At 36.4% G+C, this 25,838-nt stretch overlaps 1 protein-coding gene across 1 annotated transcript; it reads left to right on the forward strand.

Annotated features, from left to right (window-relative positions):
* The first annotated feature begins 604 nt into the window (after positions 1–604).
* On the forward strand, positions 605–24,853 carry LOC306886417 (5-hydroxytryptamine receptor 1D-like). Its single transcript, XM_079443506.1, has 2 exons — positions 605–984; positions 22,316–24,853. Exon 2 carries the CDS (start codon positions 22,914–22,916, stop codon positions 24,075–24,077), a length of 1,164 nt encoding a protein of 387 aa, XP_079299632.1. The 5' UTR covers positions 605–984; positions 22,316–22,913; the 3' UTR covers positions 24,078–24,853.
* Positions 24,854–25,838: the final 985 nt, after the last annotated feature.

Here is a 25,838-nt window from a genome sequence, read left to right on the forward strand (position 1 = left end):
GGAAGTCAATGGTGCCCCAGAACTGCTCTGTTTCCCACACTCTTCAGAATATCTTCCTTTGTGTTCAGCAGAACAAAGACATTCATACTGGGTGAGTAAATGATGACAGAATTTTCATTTTTGGGTGAACTGTCCCTTTAAGACACCCAGTGCTCTGATGCTGATGTTGTTGGTTCACAAAATCATAATTGTGTAATTATTGTCTGATAAACATATTGTTTAAAAAAAAGGGAAAAAAAAGAAAGAAACTCTGTAAGATAGATTAATTATAATGGGGGTCGGGTTTATGTCCCCACCAATGTCAAAAGCAAACCTACGCCCTTGGAGTATGACACCCTGTGTAGGAGCCGCTGGCTGTCTCTCATTGCGCGTCTCAGAGGAAAGAGTGCGAAGGTAACGTTTAATATTCTATTCGTTAATTAGATTCGTTAGAAAGAAAGGCTTTCAAAGAGATTCAAAAACTTGTTGACATTTACTGATGGACCTTAGAGAACGTAGAAGGAGCGCTGCGGCAGGACTTCAGAGATAGAGAAAGAGAGAGGGGGGGGGGGGGGGGGGGTGCGAGTGCGTGACAGAGAGAGAGAGAGAGAGAGAGAGAGAGAGAGAGAGGATGAAGAAAGAGAACAGAGAGGACAGCAGCACAAAACGGGACAGTGTACTCTTGCGTACTCGATGTTTCGCGCACTAAGTAAATCAAATAATAATATGTATTCTCAAGTGGTGATCATATATACAAAGCTTTTGGTGCTTTTTTTAAGTGATATAGGCTACGCTATAAAGTGTGTTCTCATCTAGCTTTGGAGTCTCGTGTAACTATGCATGATCCTTAACCATATGAAAGGCGCAACGCACAGCTATATGCAAAGCGTAAATGACCGACTTAAAAGTAAAAGTTATTTTGGATATTCGACTTGAAACGGACTGGTAACTTTGATTTGAAATCTCCCGCGTGATGAAATGATGAAAACCTGCAACTTCAGCTTGGTAAGTTTTTGAAACACCTGACCATATCTTGCTCAGTCTGGATCCGAAACGATGGGTGTTCAGAATACAGTGACTCTCGTTTCATTTCTGAACGTTAAAATCTCAGTCAACATTTATGCATGTCAGTAGGTCAATTAAAACGTTCATGTTTAGCACGTTCATTTTGTTAACAAAAATTATCACATTATAGAAAGCCTGTTGTTTTAGGGTAAATGCTTGAATGTGTATTACTTGAGGTGATGTTTGTTTCCTCTCTGTCCTGAACTCTGTTAAAAATACTGTGTTTTGGAACATTTGCTGGTTTCTATCTGGTGTAATGGCCAGTAGTTAGTCCATGCAGGGTTTTGTGTTGTTGGTGTGATCGTGCTACCTGAAACAGGTATCATGTTTCAAAACAGATATCATCTTAAGCTGGAATTTCTAGCAGAACAGTGCTCTGGTAGCATATCATGTAATCAGTTAGTATCATGATTTATATTACAATACAAACCTGAGGCAAACTGCAGGTAGAAAACATCAGCACGAGAAACTCATAATGCACCATCAAGAAGATGGTTTATAGATGCATTCCCTGCCAAAAACACAGCCTAAATGGGTTTGCTGGTTTAATATTGTGTTTGCAGGTTGTTTAAATAATTTTTTAGCACTGTTGAAAGTCAAAGCTCACAGCACAGAGTCAGACCATGTTTTTTTTGTTTTTTTCCTGTTTTCTTTCCTAACACCCCCCACCACATATTTTTTAAAATGAAGGAAGCCCTCTGTGGTGTTAATTAACAGCCTTAATTATCCTTGCGGTGTGATGCTCAATCCATCAGGCTGAGTTTTTGAATGTCTGTGTGGCATCGTTCCTGACATGGATGACATGGATTGTTAAAGGTCATGGCCATGATCAGCGTGAATGTGTGTTTGAGTTTTACAGTCTATCAGGATGTATAAACTCTCAGCAGTGGTGTGATAATATATGAAAGACAGAGCATTACTGGTCACTGTAGCTCACGGAACGGCAATGTCGTTCAATCACATATGCATAATTGCTCTTTTCTCCTCTCACTTTTTTGCCTTGCTCTCGTCTCTTTTCTCCCGCTTTGGCACCCTCCCTTGACTGATTCTCATGCCAATACACCACACACACACACACACACACAGCACAACTGCAGTGTGTGAGATGGACAGATAGCTGGTGTGAAAGGGAAGCATATGTGTTGCCTCTTTGAAAGCTCAGCGTGATTCGTCAGCAGATAGCTGTGACCTCTCCGAACAAATCCTCTGTCCAAACCTGCCTGAATGACCAGACCTGATGTATAAATGTGAGAAATAATTGCATATAGGCATTCTGAAACATGATGCTTTGTAAGTCTAATCCAGTGTGAAATACAGAGACATGTTAGTTTACTGTGGTGACTCATTTGAAGCATGTTTTTTACCTTTTTAATTACCACAATGCTGAGTCAAGTTCATTTTTCTGTTGCAAAGGTTTTGCATGTGGGAGGAATATATTCTTCTCTGTTCTTTTGAGATTTACCATGTTTGTTTGTCTCTAAAATCTATTTTCTATTTAAATTTCAACTCATTTTAGCTTTAATTTAGAAATGGTTTTGGATAGAAACTAACTGTTTAACCTTCAAACAAACATTACATGGTTATATTTTATATTAATACATCATTTAGTTTATTTCTTGAGCCGGTTTCCTTTTGCACATTTTGCTCTCCATGTTCTAGGTGATTTCAGGTTCTACTGTCCTTGTAGTTACATTTGGTCCTCACAGTGAGGTTAAAACCTGACTCCACACTTATGTTCCATATACGTATTCTCTAAGGATGGTTGTCCATCTCCAGCGATATGAAATCAATGAAAGAGATAAATTATACTGAGATTAAAGGTAGAAAGCAGGAGATTGGGGAAGGGAGGAGAGGACCTGGCACTTTTTATTTATTTATTTAACCAGGAAGGTCCCATTGAGATACAGTATCTCTTCTACCAGGGAGTCCTGGTCAAGATAGGCAGCAAAAGACAAATTTACCAAAAAATAGACATCACCACACAATGAACAAACCTAAAACACAATTTAAAAAAAAAAAGAAAACAAAAAAAAAAACAATGCAAATCCTATTCGGTTATTAAAACATGTACACTGTTCTATATAAACAGACTTTAAATTATCTTTAAACATAGCAAGAGATGGTACAGATTCCATATGTAATATACCTTGAAGCTCATTCCACACATATACGGAGCATTTTTGCTCGAAACATGAGTCTGTGTCTCTCAGTATCACAGGTTGCATTTGTGTAACCCTGGCAACATCTCTGGAGAATCAAAGCAATTCAGGTCTTCATTTTAGTAGATAACTAGTCATGGCAGGTAGATGGGGATTTTATATACACGGATTCATTTCATAATCTTAATGGTTTGTAGTTATGCGTTTGGGGTTTTATAGTAATCATCATTACTGTAGATTTTAGGTAATCATATATTTTATAATTCACTTTAGTTAACTGCACACAATATTTATTTTGCTATAAGATAAGATAACGTCAAATGTCTAAATGTATGTGCATTAATATATTAATACATTCAGAATAAAGGAATGGGACTTCAGAATGGGACTGTTAGGTGTCAGTGTGTGAAAACGTATGTCATTTTCTTTCCAAAAACATGTGCGTAAGCCTGTGAAATTGACTTGGCATGAAGAAGGTATTGGGATTTTCATCAGTCGCCAGTCCCACACTGAACCCAGTTCATCCTGGATTTAGTAGAGGGGTTGAGCTTGTCTTCACCCTGTAAATTAACAAAAGACACTGTCAGCAATACAGATTCAGGGATGCATTTAAATGTATTTGGCTGTATTTGTATTTAGGAGATCATTTCAATATATTTAGTCAGTTTAGTCAGCGGTGACCAGTGTAGCTAGAGGTTTGGTAGCAAATTTTACATGCAAATAAATCTATATATATCATTTTATTTGCATTTGAGATTTGCATAGTTGCTATCAAACCTCTGATTAAACTGGCTATGTGTGTTTGATGAATCTTATTTGCATGTATTTACATTACATATATAGACTGTAATAGACTAGGTATGTAATATCCTAGACATACAGAGAGGGAACAACAAGCAGCCTATATTTTATGCATGTGTATCTTCTGTATATGTAGGATAAATTAAAGTAGTCCAATTTTCTTTTTTTTTGTAATTCATCAAAAGTATAACTCAAAGTTTGTGTGTCTTAGTCGAGGTAATTCTGGAGTTCTACATATTAAACTCAATACCAAAAAAAAAAAAAACCTTCGCTTAATCCCATTGAGACCATTTTAATCTGGGATTTTCTAAAGGAAGAACGTACTGACAAGGTATACGCAATATTCCCTCATAATATTTGTGTAGTTTGACATATTTCTATTTTTCATTGGCCTTACGGCTTTAAAATATAACTTTTAAAGTACTCTAATTTCTAATTTCACCTTCTGTTCTACAGAACTCACTCATATTTGTGGATAGATATGATTTTTTTCTCTAGCTGTCATCCGTATTTTATAATTGTTTTTCCCCAGTGTGTGAGTTCATTACTCTGTAATGGATGATTACATAATATATAACTACCTCCAGATCATTAGCATTTACTGCCTCTCTGTTCTATTTCTGTCCAGTTATTACAGTAAATTTCTACCCATGAAACAAATATGACATAAAAAACATATTAAAAGTCCGTCTTGACAACTTTGCGTAGTTGATGTGTTTTGCTGAAGTTACTATGTCGTTCTACATCTTGCTGTAATGTGAGGTATACTACCAGGTTTGATTATACTTGACTAAATTTATATTCCTGGTTATTTTAAAAACCACTGAAGGGTTCTAAAAAAATTACTTGAAATTATTTCTGAGTGCATTTGTTGTTGCTTTAATAGTTACTTTTGTTCAAACAGCATGGCACTGAGCAATTAATCAACAAGTTTATTAAATGTATTTATTTTGGAACACAAAATAAGGGTTTTCTTTCTTCTTGGTGTTCCACAGAAAAAAGAACATCATATATTTGTTTTGAAAGACATGAGAGACTAAAAGATCAACTCATTGACCAAATACAGTCTGTGAATAATATGTGCAGTGCTGAGGCTTTTGTAAGGTGACTTCTGAGGGTTTATCTTGTATTGTGCGTTCAACACAGAAGCATTACAAACAATCTCTGCATTTTCTTTAACTCACACACACAGGCATGTTCGCTAACACACATAATGGCATGTGTTAGGCATCAAGGATTGTCCCGCTTTACTGTTCACTAACAGAATTAAATATATAACACCTCTGCTGTAGCAAGGTCTTCTTCAATTCTAGCTCTCTTTCAACACATCTGATGCAACTTCACGATGCTTTTTGCGATATCTTTGAGGATATCCTTGCTGAATATGTATGTGTGTGTGTGTGTTATAGACAAATTTGGCGTTAAGGAAAAAATCATTACCCTTTAAAAGGTTCTGTCCATCACTCCCTTGCAGGGTAGAAATAATAGACATCTTGGTGGAGAAGCGGATAAAAGGTTTTTTCTCACTGAGGGCCAGATTGTTATATACAGCAAGAGTTAGTCTTAAGGAGAAAATCCCACAGCGTTGTATCTCTACCACCTTGAGCTGTTCAGGTTTGGAACAAGTCTTGACCTTCATAAGTGGTTTAATTTAAACTCAGGTCAAATCCAGCTGAATTCATTTTTTAAAAAGACAGGTGATCTTGTTACCTGATTCAGCAGGTTTAGGTTCAGTGCCAGCTAAGCTCTCAGCAGAGATGATTGAATGTTGTTCTTCTGAACTATTAAAAATTCATCACTTCCCAGGTTCCACTGCATATCACTGCAGTCTTTGTGTTCTGTGGAGCCTGACGTGATGGAGGAACTCAACGTGTTCATCAAGCATTCAGAGGTGTCTCTGTGTTTCAAAGATCCTTGGCTAAAACATGTTTTCCGTTATTTTTGAAATGTTGAAATGTTGAGAGAATTCAGTGGTTGTTTTTCCCTATACATGTGCTTTGAAGATTGTAACATGACTTCGAAACATGCTTCAAAGAAATAAATGCTATGCGTTTATCTGACAAGGACAGTCAGCCTTACCTTGTTATGATCTCTGGTCTTTATTTCCTTACTGCAGATGGTATAGATTACCTCTTCACCTTATGTGCTTAGATTGGCCCCAGTTTCATGATATACCCAGAGTTTCGGTGCTTGGGAGAAGAACGGTGCAGAGAGGCTTGAAGAAATAGTTCACCCAAAATCATCATTTACTCACCATCATGCCATTACAAGACTGACTTTTTTCACAAATAGCAAATTGGCGGAAATAGTTGAAAAATGCACTGATGGCTGTCAATGAGGATGCATGATATCTACCATATAGGTTATTGGTCAATTTTTTATATTTCTTTTTGGATATACATTGACTGATATTGCATGTTCAATTCCCCTTTTTTAATTTTGATATCCTTTTCTATTATCTAACACTTGCTTAAAGTTGATCTGTAAAAAGACTAATAAGTAAAAAGTTGATTCTATAAAAAGAATAATAAATAACACTTTTAAATGTAGTCTTTAGCAAATCTTAAAATGAATTCCCATTTTTCCATACCATATCTGTGCTCAAAACGACCGGTAATAGTGCTGATTGGACAGTAGCATTCAAAACTATTGTTTTTGTTTTTTTTCAGCTTTACTAGCTAATTGGTAGATGCCAAAATTGTAATATTGGTGCATTCCTAGGGCTGGGTATTGTGACCAATTCTGCGATTCAATTCTTATTTTTATGGTTTCGATTCGATTTCGATTTCGATTCGATTCGATTCGATATATAGATTAGCTATCAAGATTTTATTTAAAATGTTAGTTTTGCAGACATGGGATCCATATTTTAATATAAATGCTGGTAACTGAAACTCTCCTACTTAAGTTTATTACTGAAATACACATCTACATTAATAATAGGGTGCACACAGTTGTTTTTTTTAGTGGAGCAATTCGAAAGATGGTGACACCTTCAGGACGAGAGATGAATATTCATATCCTCTTATGTGAAGCACGCGCATTAAGAATCGATTCGGGGATTTCCCGAATCGATATCGTTGCGTTAAACTGAAGATCGATTAAAATCGGAGAATCGATATTTTTTACCCAGCCCTAATTCCTACTGTCAAGCTCCACACAACATCATGAAGTTATTTCATTTGAGTTGTTAATTATTCCAAATCTTCTGAAGCCATTTGCTATCCTAGTGGAAGAAACAAAACAAAATATGTCATCATTGACTTATTGACAATGTCAATCAAACCTGACGTGACACATATACAGCAGATTATTGTAAATAATGACCTAAGTGTCAGCATGTTCCTCACACAAATCTGTTGCATAGCTTGAGAAGAACTTGAAGTCTGTAAATAAGTCATACAGGTTTGGAACAACATGAAGGTGAGTACATGATGACAGGTGAACTGTTTCTTTAAGATTTTCAACTCTGCTTCAAAACATCTTCACTACAAAGCTACCCTCAAACAGTTAAAGACATTTTATGATTGAAACGGTGAAGACTTATCTGCTAGAGCTATTTTAGGAGTGCTAACTGTTTAGCCTGGGATTCTGAGTTCTGCAATGTAATTTCAGTCAGAGGTTTATATGATTAGTGAAGGTTTAAGAAGGCAACAGATGAAAATCACATGAACACTGTGAGGCTTAGGGTTTTTTGCGGCTTAGCTGGTTTAACACTGATGAGACGCCAAACTACATTTTAAAATATCGCAGGACTAGAATCTTTGCGTTTTCAATCTTTTCCTATATGCTTTTGGATCTTTGTTGGATTCTATGGAGTTGTGGAGATACTGATTGAACAGCCGATGAGAGTCAAATAGTATCTTATGTTCAGCAAAGCAAGGTTCCAGATTTGAGGTGATTGAGGACTTTCCTATGAACAGATCAAAGCAGAGTTGATACCTTGTATCTGACACATTTATTTCAACTGTAAAGAAAATGTCTTTTATTCAGACTGTACTGAGCACAATCGTTCCGTTTGTAAAATCGAATTTGCTTTGCCTGTAGATAATTGCTAGGTTTTCTATAGATCACACTTAGGAAAACCATTAAATCACAACCATTTAAGGAGTTAAATCAGCCTTAAGTTACATTAATATTGATCGTTCCCAGATACATTGATCAGCACAAATGAACAAGTGGGTTTATACTCTTGTGTTTATTGATATTCACAGACTCTGCGTGTCACTCTGACGATATTTGACCCGTGATCATAAAGCTCTTGAAACTATAATTTAAATGCAGAGCACGTTGCCCGTAGTCTCTGGCACTTGGACCGAATCCCAGATTTCAAACCCAAGCCACACACTTCACCTGGTCTTCAATATTTAATTCAGAAAAGCAAATAACCGTCCTGCCTCAACAAAACCCCTTCACACTTATCATTCTTGGCCTCTGTTAACGGCCGGGTTCATAGAGTTCTAATGAATCACATCTACAGGACATTCACACCAAGAGTGAAAAGGTTGAAGGGGCAAGAAAATATATTTGCAGGGCTGAGCACTTATTTGATTGGAAAGACCACCGGGATGTGATAACACTGCAGTAAGAGTCGAAGCACTGTTTTCTTAAGAAAGAGTTCTATATCACTTCAATCGGTTGTTATCTACCAGATGCTTTTCAACCCAATGTGACCTACGGTGCAGTAATTACAGCGCCAGCCCTCTGGAGCAATCTTGGGTTCACGGCCTGCATTATCAGAAATAAAAGCACTGCTCTATGTAAAGAGAAGAGAAACCGATCAGATAACTCATTACATCATGCATTTATTGGTTCTTCTCTAAAGCTCCATTTGAATAAACCTGTGTGACCATATACCTTACTGCTGAATGAAAGTTTACCCTGGACCTTAGAAACTCAATAGGACTGCATAGAGCTCTACAAATTAAGGTCAATGCTTGCACGCCGATATTGAACTGGTCCTTGGAGATTGCTAGAATCGTAATCCTTCAGTGAAGACAACTAGAACTGAAAAATCAATTTGACTAGCTCCATACACAAATGCAGAGATGCACTGAGCTGTTTGACAGTGTAGTCTCTGTGCTTGTGTGTCAATTACTGTACCAGACCGCAACTTGATTGCTGTTGTCTGTTTTTGATTTGCGTTTTTCCCCATATTCATTACCTTACAGGGATCAACAATAATGCTTTTTCTCCTGTTAGTTCTGATATGCACTTGCCCTGTCAATATTTTGAATTAACAGTTTTTAAATGGTTTAACTTATGTTATTGATAAAAAAAAAAGACTTTAGCTTTAGCAACAATTTATGTGTGTCAGAATTTTTTTTTATTTCTGTTGGTAGTTCAAATTAGCACTTGCCCTATATATATTGTAGGATTCTATTAATTAATTTCCCACATTATTATTTTATTTTAGCTTTTAGGGAACCACTCTTACGAGTCGATGGTCATCTGCTTAATGGATATTAATCAGAACATCCAACTTATACCTTATTAACGACTTGTCCAGCAAGCATTAATATCAGCAAGTTATCTCTTAACAATTTTGTTTATTTTATTCGCGGCCAACGATCAAAATAAACAACTAGTTAACTTAGTTCTCAGGTTTATGAGCTTAGGTAAAACGCGATCTTTTTGGCAAATAATTACGATATGCAAAATCACATAGCACAGACAAGAGATTTCTTAATAAAATCAAAGTTTATTCACTACTCTAACACACTACTTGACTAGACAACACAAAACAAAAGACATAAACACACATTCGTTGCAATGAATTGTTCGGATCTGAAGAGAGTCTTAGGTTCTAACTTAATGCTCGTTTTAACCTGAGGGAACTCATAGACAGAGAATTATTTTGTCTTTACTCTTAAACAACAGATAGATATATCACCAGTTTCCAGTAGATTCAAGGGATGTTATCTTACTGTCTGTGCTCCAATCGAGTTCAGTTCTTTGTTCAGGTCGAGACGGACCGCGTGCGGATTGGCTGCTCGTGGTTCGTCGTCACTGGATTACTCTTCAGTGGTTGGATGGCTTCGTTCTGACTCGATGAAGCTATCAGGAAGTCGATTCAGGTCTTTAGCTTCCGAAGTTAAAGTTCTTTCGAAGTTTAACTGAGTCTTGGTCTCAGTTGCAAGGCTCCGCCGTGATGTTTAGAGGCCAGAAGCGCTTTGCAGCGTGAGCAGAACGAGAGACGAGCGAGGCGTGCGTGAGCCTCCTTTTCAGTTTTCAACTCCAACCCGTTTTTTCCAGTTGTGCATCTGTTTTAACGGGCCAATTTGGGATCCGCCTCCGGGCGCTTGATCCAATCGGATTCTTTCCTGCGGGGTGTTTGATCCAATCGCAAGTGTTTCTGTGGGCGGAGCCCCGCCCTGCAGAGTTTCGTGGGCATACATTATCTGCGCAGTTATTTTATCACATAAAGACTTATAACAGCAAACTTCTATTCGTCTTGTAAATATGCATTAATGAAAACAGATAAGATTTCATTCACACCACAATATTATTATTCATGAAATCAGCTTTCATCCGAAACCAAACACCACATAATTTTGCATAACCAAAACACATATATCGATTCTATACATTACGCGGTTGTAACGGTCAGTGGTTGTGGATGAAAGGCGCACGACAAAAGTGTAAACAAAAAAGGAATCTTTTAATAATCAGCTTCAACACACTTACGACTTTATGTTAACTTAAGATCCGACAAGGATTGGGACAAAACTGAATGCTTATAAAGAAACAGGAAACAAAGGAGCAAACTAGATAATTAATCAAACACAGGTGACAAAGACTAAATGATGATTACTAATTGACTAAATAAGAACAGGAACTACCAAATAAGGTCAAAACAGAACTGAAAGGAAAACCGACATGTGACAGATATCGCCCCCCTCCCGGTAGGTGCGTCCCGCACCTTAACAGTAACATCGGGGAGGGGGGGGGCGGGCGTCCTGGAGGCTGGCATAGGATCAGGACAGGGAGGAGAACAGGGAAGCCTCCAGGGCGGATCAGGGGCCTTGGGAGGCCATGGCAGGACTGGAGATTCGGGAGGCCATGGCGGGACTGGAGATTCGGGAGACCATGGCGGGACTGGAGATTCGGGAGGCCATGGCGGGACTGGAGATTCGGGAGACCATGGCGGATCCTGGTTTTATGGGTATATTAGATGTTTATTTCAGCCGGCGCCAGGATGTCTGGAAATTGTGTGTGTGGTATCCTGATCCCGACCAGGCATTACAATATATATATATATATATATATATATACAGTGCCCTCCAAAATATATATATATATATATATATATATATATATATATATATATATATACAGTGCCCTCCAAAAGTATTGGAACAGTAAAGACAAAATTGCTCTGTTGGCTGTGGAGTCAAGACATTTACAAATATGATTAAAAGATGAATATGAGACAAAACTACAGAATGTCAGTTTATTATTGGGTGATTCAACACATTGATGTTTTACCAGCTAAGAAGTTCAGCACTTTTAGAGTTTCATCCCTCTATCTGATGTGAGAATAAGTATTGGAACAGTTGCCTCACAGGTCTTTCTAAGTGATCAGCTGTGTCCTGTTGCATTAATTCTTCAGATATTAAATGCAGGGAATGTGTCGCATCAGTTATATCCATTACTTCTGCATTCTGAATCTTGCATTCGATGATGACACACACAAACCAGGATGAAGATGAGGGAGTTGACTTTTAGAGAAAAGCAAGCAATTTGGATGCTAAAAGAAAAGAGGAAGTCAATTAGAGCTCTAGCAAAAACAAAGGGCATGGAGAAATCAAGAGTTTGGAAACCACCAGCGACACCAGCAACCAACAACGACCTGATCGGCTGAGAAAACAACAGTATTTGATGACAGACAAATCATAAAAGCTGTGAAAATGAATCCTAAAAGATGTGTCTGTAAAATCACCAACAAATTTCAGAAAGCTGGGGTGATGCTCTGACAATCTACTGTCCTCAGGAGACTTTGACACAGAATTACAGATGCTACACAGCAAGATGCAACCTCTGACCAGCACCAAAAATAGAAAATAGAAAGATTAGAGTTTGCAAAAAAGCACAAAGGTGAGCCAGAAGAGTTTTGGAACTGTGGACCGATTATGGACCGATGAGACAAAGATGAACCTTTATCTAAGTGATGGGAAAGCAAAAATTTAAAACTCATCTGTAAAACATGGTGGAGGTGGTGTCGTGGCATGGGCATGCATGGCTGCCTCTGGAACAGGCCCTCTCAACTTTACTGATGACTTAATGTATGATGACAGTAGCAGAATGAATTTAGAAGGGTACAAAACCATCTTGCCTACCAATATTCAAGAAAATGCCACCAGATGGGAAGTGCTTCATATTGCATCAGAACAATGACCCAAAACACCCTGCCAGTTCAGTCAAGGAATTTATAAGGGCAAAGAAATAAAAAGTCTTAGATTGCCCAAGTCAATCTCCAGATTTAAATCCAATTGAACATGAATTTCACCAGCTGAAGAGGAGAGTAAAGGCAGAAACTCCCCAAAACAAGCAACAATTGAAATTGGCTGCATTAAAGCATTTCAAAGGATGAGACCAAGAGTCTGGTGATGTCTTTGGGTCACAGACTCACTGCTGTGATTGTGCGCAAGGGATCTGAAACTAAATAATAGCTTTTAATCTTTTTTATATCTGCCTTATGTTCAACTGTCCCAATTCTTATGCTCACATCAATGAGTGGGATGAACTCTAAAAGTGCTGTTCTTTTTATTTGGTAAAACATATGTGTTGAAACGGCTAATAATAAAATGTGACATTCTGTCGTTTTGTCTCATATTCATCTTTAAATCATATTTGTAAATGTCTTGACTCTACAGCCAACAGAGCAATTTTGTCTTTACTGTTCCAATACTTATGTGTATATATATATATATATATATATATATATATATATAAAATTCAACAATAATGCTTTTTTTCTGCTGGTATAGTTCAGATTTATTGTTTCTCTGACAATATTTTCAATTATATTTTTTTAGATAGTTAATTATATTAGTGATCAAAAAAATGTATTCATTTCTTAGCAAACTATTTATGTGTGTTAGAAAATAATATAATTTCGTATAATACAAATACATCTTTGATTTTGTATTTAACCTTTAAAAATAAGAGACATCTGTTATCTTTTACTTACATTTACGCAAAATACTATTTTTTTGTTTTTTTAAGGCTTGTTTGTTTACTGTACAATGTACAGTGAAGTCCATGTTGTTGTCAGAATGTCTTCTGTTTTACATAAAACAAAGAAAGTCATACAGGTTTGGAAAGACACGAGGGGGAGTAAATGATGACAGATTTTTTTTTTTTTTTGTGAACTCTATATATATTTTTTTTAATTGGTACCAAAATATTACAGATAAGTTTCTACAAATAATTTAATTCTAGTTGTAGTGACACTGGCGCAATATAGTAACCGAAATTCTCGTAATGTGTCCTGATCCACCTTATTGCCCTTGTAACTTTAAGTCAATTAGTAACTCTCAGGAAGCTCTGGTTGTTTAATTATGTCTCCAGTTGTACTTATTTCTACATCGGTATGCTTTTACACACATCAACACCCTGAATAATACCACTTGTCTACTCATCACTGTTCAAAACTTCACAAAGTTCACAGCCTAAACCAAACAAAAAAACAAGGGCAAGAGTGGGAGGAGATGATGTTGAAAGGCAAAAATGAAGGAGGTCAAACAGTATCAAAGAGACATGGGAAGCCTGCCGGCATACTTCGCACCAAGGTTTTATTTTTTTTTTTCAGTGCTATTTTGATGCAAATGTGTGGAGAAAGGTCAGAGAATCTCTCAGTTGGGCCTTGGGTAGATTTGTATTACAATTTTTGACCTACTTGTTGGACACAGACATTTACATTTAAAATTTACAATGTATGTACTGGGCAAAGGCTTTCATATAAAAGCAACTACCATTTAAAAAAAAAAAAAAAAGAGTGGAAGAAAAGAAGAAAAGACAGATGTCCTTGCGGAAGTGTGAAGATCTGACCTGATTAGGGATGGGTATCGTTAAGGTTTTAACGGTATTACTACTCTTATCGATACTGCTTATCGATCCGGTACTTTAACGGTATTCTTATCGGTACTTTTTGTTTTACTTTGTTTCTTTGTTCATATTATTACAGTATCTTATCTTATGTATATAAAACACTAAAAATGCCTGCACTTCATCAATTTGTAAATGCACCAGTGTGCAGGTATTTTTAGTGTTTTATATATAAGATAAGATACAGTAACAGCATGAACAAAGAAACAAAGTAAAACAAACTGACAAATACAATAAAACAAACACACAAACGAAATGAAATAAACAGTGCTTTCATTTTTCCATGAAGGTCTACTAATATTAATGTTCAGGTAAGTAATAGTTACAAAAGTAATCAAATGTAAATGAGCACTGCATAGTTTTCACTGTATGTACTGATCGATTTATGTTTATTAAAGCTATAACGTTGTTCAGATTAAGAGCTGTGGGTGATTTTCTCTTTGCATTTTGTTCTTTGATTAACATTGATGGCTCAAGCTCCAGTCTGACACTTTAAGACAATATACTAACACGCATCGGATTTTCTCCCAACTGTTCTCGTCCACTTAAAACAAAAGTGAAGACTCTCATAACCGGCCATTTTGACACATTGTGTGTGTATTTTTTGCCATATTTTTGTGTTTTATTTCGACGCGCCCGAAGCTCAAAGTGTACTTTGCTTGTCCGTTTTGGAGCACGCCGCCGCGCAGGCACACGCGCACACACACATTTCAGCCTGGGGAACAGCAGATTGTACTTTCAACGTTTTACGATCAAATATGTCCTGCAATGTAGCAACAGTAAAGACGGCATTTTATAACAATCACTGATTGAGCTGATTCAGATGTTAAGTTTTGGTTCGGAGGAACGAATCCGCGCCGCTATGAAGGGAAGGGGGTTGTGCTAGAAGAAATGCGGCTATAATCCTTGGAAGCCAAAATCAAAAAAAATATATATATACTTAGCTTAATATAACAGCCACAGGCCTAAAGTGTGAGCAGATGTTTGAATAGTTGGTTCTCTCTTCTATCATAATTAATCAGGACTTTCATGTTGCGTGCGCTGAAGCTCCTCGGCGTGAGCGCGATCTGGCTTCTGAATTGCGCATAGCAAAAATGCATCATAGACAAATGTTTGAATATTATTGCACATAAAAACAGCTGGCGACATTATATATATATATATATATATATATATATATATATATATATATATATAGAGAGAGAGAGAGAGAGAGAGAGAGAGCAACAATAAATGTATGTGTGTTTTCTTAATTTCTCCCAATACCGACAGAAGTACCGATAACGTCAGAGCTTATCGATACTCCGGTCTTTCATAATTTAGCCCCGAGACCGATTAAATACCGAGTTTCGGTACCCATCCCTAGACCTGATTATAACTTCTTGTAAGAAATGAAAAAGTATAGCACATAAATACTTACTGACGAGTCTAAGACATGCAGTCACCTTAAGGATACAGGACAAAGTCACCTTGGGCAACCATTTACCAATGTGCCACATTCAGAACACACTTGCTTTTGCATTAAATGAATATACCCTTACCAAAATGTATACTTCAAAGTGTACTATTTCAATACTCCTTGTGACTAAATTGGCCCACTTTCTAGTATATAAAAGTATACTTTTAAGTATACTTTAAGTATAACAGTAGAAACTTTGAACTTTTTTACACAACTAGTTTACATCAAAGTTTTTAGCTTGTACTGCAACTATCCTAAAAGTGAACTTATCGGTATACTGATAGTTTACTAATTAAATACTTGTAGTAGCATGTTTAGTACACTTTGAAGTATAGTCTCAGTAAACTACTAGTTTAGTAGTTTTATACTGCAAGTATACTCTTTAAGTGAACTTTACATCAAAGTATACAACTATGCCCCTATTTAGGTATTAATTTGTATATATTTTGTTGCATGAATATCTGAACATACAAAACATCAAAAGAAAGAACAGGGTATCTGCTTGTAAACAAAACAAAAAAATTTTAGTTTCATGCATTCTTTTTTTAAAACACTTGAATGTGGGTAAGTTTCATAAATAAACAATAAAGAAATAAACAACATTTTGAACAAAAAGCTAAAAAAAGACTAAAAGAATGATAATCAAAATGTAGATGAAGTCGATCAACACCCCAAAGCTTGACAGTCATTATTACCTCTTCATTGATGACATTTTATTCCATAACCTTACACAGTTTTGATGCTGTTTTAACAGGTGGAAGCATCTGTTGTTTTGGTTTCTTCTTCACTTGTTTTGTTTTTGGAAATTCTGTACAGAAGATGTGTACTAGCGCCCCCTACCGTATAACAATGAAAACATGGATTCTTGGAGCACAAGTATAGCTCAAATATATTTAGACTTTTTCTAAGTATAAGTCAAGTATACTTAAATATAATTTTAAGTATATTTCTGAGAAGTACATAAAGCCCATTTCTGAGTAGTACATAAAGTGTAGACTAAAAGTATACTATCTTATTTTTAGTTTAAAAGAAGTATACTAATAGCACACTTGAATAAACTTCTTTTTCATAAGGGTAGAAACCCCTCAACATCTAGGTTTGAATGATTGGAATGTTTCCATACAAAATTATATAGTTTACATTATATACTACACTGTAGAACATAGATTTTTGGAGTACATTTTACAAGAATACTCTTTATTTTTTACATTAATTATTTAATGTATTTTAAATTGAAATTAATTCAATGTAAAATAAATTATTTTGAACTTTTCGCACTGAAGACTGGAATAATAGTGGATTTAAATGAGCTTTTCTATGACAGGAATACTTTACATTTTAAAATATGTTCAAATAGAAAACTTGATATTTTTGATAATATTTAATTAATTTTGATAACATTTACAATATTACCTTTTTAAAATTAAATAAATTAAGCCAGGTTAGCATAAGAGACTTCTTTCAGAAACATAAAAAAAAAAAAAAATCCAAACTCTTTTCCTTCAAAGACTCTCAAGTGTATTTTTATAATATTTTGTCAGTTCATAGGTAATGTGATCATGAAGGTTTGGTTCAGACCCCTGTGAAGCAGAATTTTGCAGAGATGTTACCCTTTAATGCAGCCTTTGCACTACTTCCCAGCCCAACTCACCCCATTAAACTGACAATGACAGTTCCTCTGCCCTCAGGCCACAGTTATGCTCACAACAGCTTGATCTTCAAAAAGAACACAATGTTTTTGAAGTTTTGGAAAGTGTCTGAATGTATTAAGTCAATAATTAACATCTCAATTCCCATCAGATCACATGCGCCTCTACAGAGGGTACAGAAACACCACAGTCCCAAATTCAAAAGCTTTAGCACAACTTCGAACCTTGTTCGTACCTTCCAGAAGTGGATCACAAACTCCTACGGTTCATAGTAGTTCTGCTATCACATGCCCACAAAAGGTGCTTCTTAACAGAAAATGTCTGAAATGGTGGTACTTACCTGGTGAATCATCCAGAGTGGTGGAAGAGGCAAAATGGTTTGTGTTAACTCTCAACCAGTGTTCCTCCTACACATCTGAGCTGCATCTAAGAAGACAGAAAACATTTATAGTGTATGCGTTAAAGTCACATTGCCTCCAAAACATGTCCTGTATAAATGCATGTTGAGGAGATTTCAGGACCTCAGGTCTGCTCACTTATCAAAGCCAATGCTGAGGTCATGGGTCTTTTTAAGTCATTCAAATTGGAGATTTGTTATGATGCTATCTCACAAACAATTCTTAAGTATTTTACAAGGAGGCTAATTTGTACAAATTCGTACATCCTAATTTGTAAGATTTGGATTAATTTCTGTGACGGGGGTGGGGGTGGTCATTCTTATGAATTCCTATTCCAATTTGCCACCTCGTAAAATCACGTATGATTTTTCACAAAGTGTACAAATTTGTGCGAGTGAGGTCATACGAATTTGTACGAAGTAACCACCTCATAAAATATATACGAATTGGAAGGATCAGCTAATGGCAACTTAACATTTTTAATGGAGTTCAGTTATTGGAGTTTAATTATTTGTAATACTGTTGTTGATTAAAGAAAGCTTAAATGTTAAATGAGTAATTGTTAAATATGAACAATTATATTTATATATATATATATATATATATATATATATATATATATAATTTAAATATAAATAAATTGTTGTCTGCAACAAAAACATTGTTGCTAAAATTTTCTTTTTTAAAAATAATTTATTTTCAACTTTTTGTCACATTTTGTTTGTCAGCTGATTGGTGCATTAATTGGCTCTTTTTCAAGAGATGATTTGTTGTTTGAGTCATGTTGGCTTGCTATCTGCAGCTGTAATTGAAACAAGTTGGAAAAGAGCTTTCACTCCTAGACCTTCTAAACAAAAAGTTGTTCAAAGCAATATGTCACTTTGACTAAATGGTCCCCAGTCTATCTGTCTGTCACAACAAAAAAATAAAAAATATCGGAAAACTTAGATTTAACTTATTACGGATGGAGCTAGGAAACAAGATTTATTCTCCAGCCAGACTCAGATATGAGTGAGGATATGAAAACTTTGTGTGAGAGATTGTTATCTGTCAGTAGAGCTCAGGTTAGAGTTATTTGTTACACAAAATACAAGTACTCACACAGAAATACAAGGATATGCCACTCAAACACTGACACACATCTCAAAAACATACAAGACTGACATCGTTCAATAACATCCAGACCCAGTCTGTTTCATTTTATAACCACTGGCAGATTAATTGAATGTAAAAAAATAAATAAAAATAAACCCTCATCCCTGACCATTTTCTGCTCACAGAACAAGCAATTCTCATACTCCATTAAGTAGCGCTATAACTGTATTTGTTCTGTTCTTTTTATTTGCAGCACATGGGTAGATTTTAATACTTAACTTTTAGTTGGTACGTGCATGCAATGCAGAAGCTGTGCTTCCTTTATTTTTACAATTAAAGGGACAATTCATCCAAAATTGAAAATATTATCACAGTTTCCTCACACTCATGCTATATTCTTCTGCAGAACAAAAAATTACAATTTTAACAATACTTCAACTGTTATAAAGTGTGGTCCAAAACAACATTGGACCCTATTGACTTCTATCATATAAAAAGTTTTTTCTTTTCTTTTCAAGAACGAAGATCCGAAGCCATATAGAAAGTGCAAGAAGTGCCAAGTTTAGTGCTGTAAAACTGGGTTGAACCCGAAAATGTTTTACTGCACTTCACACTTTTGCATATTAGATTTAAATTGATGTAAGCTTTTGTTCTATGTGTGCATGTCTTATATATATGGATCTATGCACCTGAAGGCATTTACCTTTTTTATTCTGGATGTGTGTTTGGTGCTACGCTATTTCCTCTTTTTGTCTGTGCCGTCAAGTCAAACACACAAAAATCCAACCGGACAATTGACAAATATAAGTTGACAATTACAAAGTGCTAAGGCATTTTAAAATGTTATGTGCGTTTGAGTATATGTGAGGATTCGGTCAGTACTTGCAATAATAGGTGGCAAGACATTTTGTGTTGTTAAATTAACCTGACAGTCTCAAAGTCTCCTTCCTTTCTGATATATTGACCTGGGTTTTTAATTTTGTTATTTTGACTTTCATCAATTACACAGAACCAAACAAAAAGTAGAGAAAACGTTGGGCCAACATTTGGAGCATAGTAATACCCTCGGGTTGGCCTCATTAGCGTGCAGCCCGTTGGATCTGCTGGTGTGGAGATAATCCGCTGTTGTTTCCTGCCGTCTCACATGAAGTATATGCTAATGATGACACTGTTTCACAGAGATACAAGCCACAACAACAGCACTACCTTCTGTTCTTTAGTTTGTAGATTTTAAATCCCCTTTAACATCTGAAACTCACATTTAGAAGTCTTTGCCCAGTTCTCACATGCTGGGCGCATTTCATATTGTTTTAGGCTACATCATAGTATAGAGTATTGTTTTAAAAGTTTGGGTTCTGTAAGATTTTTTAAATAAATGAATACTTTTATTCAGCAAGGATGCGTTAAATTTACCTAAAGTGACACTAAAGACATTTATAATATTACAAAAGATTTATATTTCAAATAAATGCTCAACTTTCTGTTCATCGCAGAATCCTGGAAAATATTTCACAATTTTCACAAAAATATTAAGCAACTCAGCAGTTTTTCTCAAAATTGATAATAAGAAATATTTTTTGAGCACCAAAAGCATATCAGGATGATTTTTGAAGGATCATTTAAAAATATATAAAGAAAACTGTTATTTTAAATTAATAGTAGTTCATAATATTGCTGCTTTGCTGTATTTCCATGGTGAGCATAAGATCTTTCAAAAACATTTTAAAAAATCTTACCGATCCCAAACTATTTATTTTTTTTTTCTAAGAAAGTGAGGGTCAAGTGGAAATTAATTTCTGTGGCAATCAATGTTATGCCACAAATATGTGTCGTTTGAATTTAACTTGCACTGAACCCTGAATGGCAATTTTTTTTGTACTATGTATTGGGTTAACCTGCAGTTTTGTTGTTGAGATGCTCTGCGTTCATCCTGGCTACTAGGTACACCAACACTATTGGTGCTGTTGGGATGTATGACCTTTATTCTTTCAATTACAAGTACGGAAATGGCATGTTTTATACATGAAGGGCAGTGGACATGTTTTCCTTGCAGAATTTCAATTTCAAATCTGAATGCTTGGCCCTAAAAGCATCACATAGAATATAAATTGCACCACAATTATTATTATTATTATTTTTTTCACTTAGTTTGACATGTAAGGAGACATGACATGTTTTGCTATGATTTGCAATAGGTTTTTCTATAAATATTCAGATATGTATATCCCTACGTACGTGTATCTAACTATGAAGAAAAGGAAATGTGTGTGTGCTCTGCAGCACACAGGCGGAAACAGCTAATGTTTTAGTGAAGATGATGGCAGGCGACGTGACTGATGTGTGTGACCTGACGGCAGGAGAGTGAGCTCCACGGTTTGGTTTCTTTTTTCCACCAGGCCAGAACCAGAATGCTTGCAGGTGTCATGGCACATTGTTAGTCAGACTCGGGAACTCTGGAAGCTCCTTGGTGACAGGTTTCCCCTCGAGGCTCTATAATACTCTAGATACTCATCAATCAAAGCTTGAGTCTGAAAAGCAGAGCCAAGGGTAAAGAAATATGTTAATGGAGGCAAAACTTACTACATGAATTTACAAGGTTTTTTAATGAAGATATCAGAAAAATAATGAATTCCATTTGTGAGCAAGTATCTTGATTTGTGCATTCACAATGGATGTTATTATGGTGTGTTGGTTTGTGCAAGAAAATGTGAATATTGCTTTTTAATATTTTCAAGCACTTCAGGCATGTAATGCTGCAAAATAGTGTGTAGGAAGATTAAGAGCTCTGGAAACTGAAAAAGCTAGCTAACTACTCTGCACTAATTTAAATGAATAAAATAAATAAAAACCAACATTAAATTGTACATTGATCTTCTGATTCACGACCATTCAACACTGTCTTATATTTCTAATCTGCAAGGGCTCTTTCTTCTTTCTCAATTTGGTCATTTTCTAATTTTACATATATAATTGTATATGTATTACTTAATTTTTAATTAGAAATTATTTTTAAATATGATGTATTGTACATTTTACATATAATTATCATTTTTACACATATTATACAGTTGTACAGTTAGTTTAATTATATGTTATACAACATTAAATTCCCATTTATAGACACTTTTGCGAAAAATTTTTGGCATTCAAGGCAAAACGTTACAGAGTCATTCTGCATTATGTTTTCCATCAATTTTGAGCAGTCATAATTTCTTAGTATATTTCTTAAAGATTAACTGTTGTGTATGTAAAGACCAGGGGTCGAACAATATGTGTTTTTCAGGTCCTATGCCGATACCGATAATTACAGATCAAGTAGGCCGACAACCGATATATTGAACCGATATATTTGTCTGGTGTAAAAATGAAAATGAATGTCAAAATTAAGAATAATAAGGGCTCTGACAAAAACTTTGTTTAAATGTTTTTAAATTATTTTAATTTAATTATTTAAATTATTTATAGTTTTGAAACGGGTAACCTAACTATACAAATTTTTAATTTTGGCGCCAATAATCGGTTGACCCAAAGTAATGACCAAAATCATAAAGTTTTCTCTGACATTCCCATTCTTAATTCTCTTTCTTTTTTCTCTTCCAGATCTTCATTTGGATTGAATCCTTTCATCTTGACTAACGCCTTCTTGAGGACAATACTCAAAACAAGAATTTGTACAGCTTGTGGTACACCTTTCTATAAAACATTTGCAGCCATCAGTGGATCTACAGGAAAATAAAGGAATATTCTGTCTCATTAGTCTGAAACAGCAAAGCCTTTGCAGACCAACTGGAGAATAATTTAAAAAGTCTTCCAGCAGTTCATAAGAGCCGAAATTGAAGGATCTTCTGTTCTCATGGTAGAATAAGAGACCATAAAGAAAATAATGAGCAGTGATTTAAGGGCTAAAGGAATATTTTTATATCTCAAATTCAAACGCAAAGGTTAAAACTGCTTCCTTGTTTGTTCTGTTGCATTTAACTTTCTGTGCACGTCAACACACTGCACAAAAAAAAAAAACATTAGCCATGAATTACTGCTCACATTTATCAGCCATGACCTTCACAAAGGCAAAGCATTACCAGTATCTACAACTAACAAACTAAATTACTTTTTTACCCAAGATTTTTTCATGGATTAATTGATCCTTTGTGCAAAGAATCATCCATAGATGATATGAAGTGCTGGTGAACCATGCAACATGGATCTGGTGAACAGCTCAGATGAATTCTTCGTCATCAATGCCACAGTCAGTCCCACAACCCTGGAGTCCTGGGATGACGCTACACTCCTCAGCCTACAGATTTCCATCTCTGCCATGCTAGCTATCGTCACTTTGGCCACCACTCTGTCCAACGCTTTCGTGATTGCCACCATTTTCCTCACACGCAAACTTCACACCCCTGCCAACTTCTTAATAGGCTCTCTCGCAGCGACAGACCTCCTGGTATCCATTTTAGTCATGCCAATCAGCATTGTGTACACGGTCAGTAAGACTTGGACTCTGGGTCAGATCGTATGTGATATCTGGCTATCATCTGACATAACGTTCTGCACGGCTTCCATTCTGCACTTGTGCGTGATCGCACTCGACCGATACTGGGCCATTACCGATGCTCTAGAATACTCGAAGCGTCGCACCATGCGGAGAGCGGCACTGATGATCGGCGTAGTGTGGGTGATATCGGTCTCCATCTCCTTGCCTCCTCTCTTCTGGCGGCAGGCGAAGGCCCACGAGGAGCTCACGGAGTGCATGGTCAACACCGACCAGATCTCCTACACGCTCTATTCCACATTCGGCGCATTTTATGTTCCCACGGTCCTCTTGATGATTCTCTACGGGCGTATCTACGTGGCGGCTCGCTCCAGGATCTTCAAAACGCCAGCGACCAGCGGAAAACGGTTCACTGCTGCTCAGCTCATCCAAAACTCTGCGGGTTCTTCGCTCTGCTCGCTGAACTCCACTTCTAATCAAGAGGGACAGCTTCATCCTGGAGGAGGAGGAGGAGGAGGAGGAGGTGGTGGAGGTGGGGGAGGAGGGTCTCCTCTTTTCACAAACAGTGTGAAAGTGAAGCTGGCTGATAGCGTGCTGGAAAGAAAGCGTCTTTGTGCCGCTCGGGAGAAGAAGGCCACCAAAACTCTTGGGATTATCCTGGGTGCGTTTATAGTGTGTTGGCTCCCGTTCTTCGTGTTCACGCTGGTGATGGGGGTCTGTAAAGACTGCTGGTTTCATCCTGTGCTCTTTGATGTGTTCACCTGGCTGGGGTACCTCAACTCGCTCATCAATCCAGTCATCTACACTGCCTTCAATGATGACTTCAAACAAGCATTCCACAAACTCACCAAGTTTAAAAGATGCTATTGATGTTACACGCCCCTCGTGTGTTTTGACACGTTCATGATTTAATTAGAGGATTTCTGTGGAAAATACCTGAATCTTGTGAACATTCATAGTTCATCTGCTGTCGAGGACTCAATGTATCTTGCCGTTTGTTTTTCACTGAGCTCCTAAATGCACACATAGTGTCTGGTCGATGTATATTACTGTTCTCATGAGACAGCTTGTAAAATATTGTGCCATATTGTTGATGCTTCCTCATAGTTTATGAATGCATGCAAAGATTATGAATCCTTCGCTAGAGAGCGACGTTCTTCTGTCTCTGTAACTAATAGCTGTCTATAAACTGCCTTATTTACCAGAACAGACTGATATTAATATGAAAGACAATTTATTTAAAAAGAACACAAATAAATAAAGGTTGCTGTTCCCATAGGAACAAATATTTGGGTCCCCTGAGGACAAAGCGGAAATTCATGGACATTAGCATAGACTCCCTAAATAAAACTGTTCATTATATAAGATTAAACAAAGCTTTAGGTTTTGTGGTTTTGTATTTTTGTGTGACAGAACTTTTGTGTCAGTTTCCTCTTTAATTTTGATGTCAGAGTTTGAGGAGTTTTATGATCATAAAGATGAAATACAGGCTTCGGGCTGCATGGCTCATTTCAGGACATGACGCAGCAGAAGGAGAGCATATAATGATCAAAAGTTCAAATTCTGGATGTACCTGATGAGAAAGAATGATGTGTTTTGACACAAAGTGCAGCTTTAGCTCATTTCTAGAAATAAAAGTGCTACAGGAGTTTTATGATGTGAAGGTCATTATTTCATCAAATATCCCAATAACGCACCTCTGACTGCAGTGGTATATATGAATAATGGCATCCAGGAAATTGGCAAACTTTGCCCTCCCGTCAGCTGTGTTGGTTCAAAAGTTTTTTTGATAAGAAAACAAAGCAATAAGAGACTGTAGACCTGAGTCAGACAGGAATAATGAGGCATATCCCCTGAACGCGTTGCCGGCAGGCTCTCAAACAGCATTTGAGAGTGTGGGGTAAAGCTGTGCTGGGCTATTTGGTCGAGATAGATGGTCTGTATATTCACAGTCTGTATATCAACAGAAAAAGCTCCCTCTCACTCATCCACACAGCAAGGATCACACCCCATAAAGCAGATATTTAGAGACTCATTATCATTCACAACCACCAGTAAATCTAAACACGAATGCATTTGTTCGCCAGTATTCCATCGTGTGTTTGGTACATGAAGGCTGGTGCGATGTGTATGATGTTTATCAGAGTATGGCCATCATAAGATGGACTAGAAGATCAAACAGATACATCTGTGTGATGTAGAAGCGGTACAATCTGAAAATATTTACACGGTGGGGACTTTCCATTCTAGCATTTATTCTAAGCTAATGACAATTCCTATCCCCTAAACCTACACTGAAAAACAATTGTTGTAGGATTTACTTTGAAACAGCTTCATTCAGAAATTACTAGTAAATTTCACAAACAGTTACAAAGAAACAGCAAGTAACATGCCATTTTTTCAAGCAGAAAGCCCGAAATAGCATTTTAGCATTAGCATTAGCTCTAATAATCCTTAATTTTTGCAATAATGATTCATTTTACAATAATATTCATTCTTAAAATTATAGTTCACAGAATGTCAATTCTGTCACACACTGGAACTCACTGACTTTTGTTGAACAGAGAGTTTTTCAAAATATCTTCATGTATGTTCCACAGAATAATGGAGGTCATGCAGGTTTAAAATGAC

Source organism: Barbus barbus, assembly GCF_936440315.1.
Source record: "Barbus barbus genome assembly, chromosome: 20".
NCBI classification, from domain to species: Eukaryota; Metazoa; Chordata; class Actinopteri; order Cypriniformes; family Cyprinidae; genus Barbus; species Barbus barbus.

What these genes read in the sequence shown, in the direction of transcription:
- LOC306886417 (XM_079443506.1), top strand. Translation starts at nt 22,914, where the DNA reads ATGGATCTGGTGAACAGCTCAGATGAATTCTTCGTCATCAATGCCACA.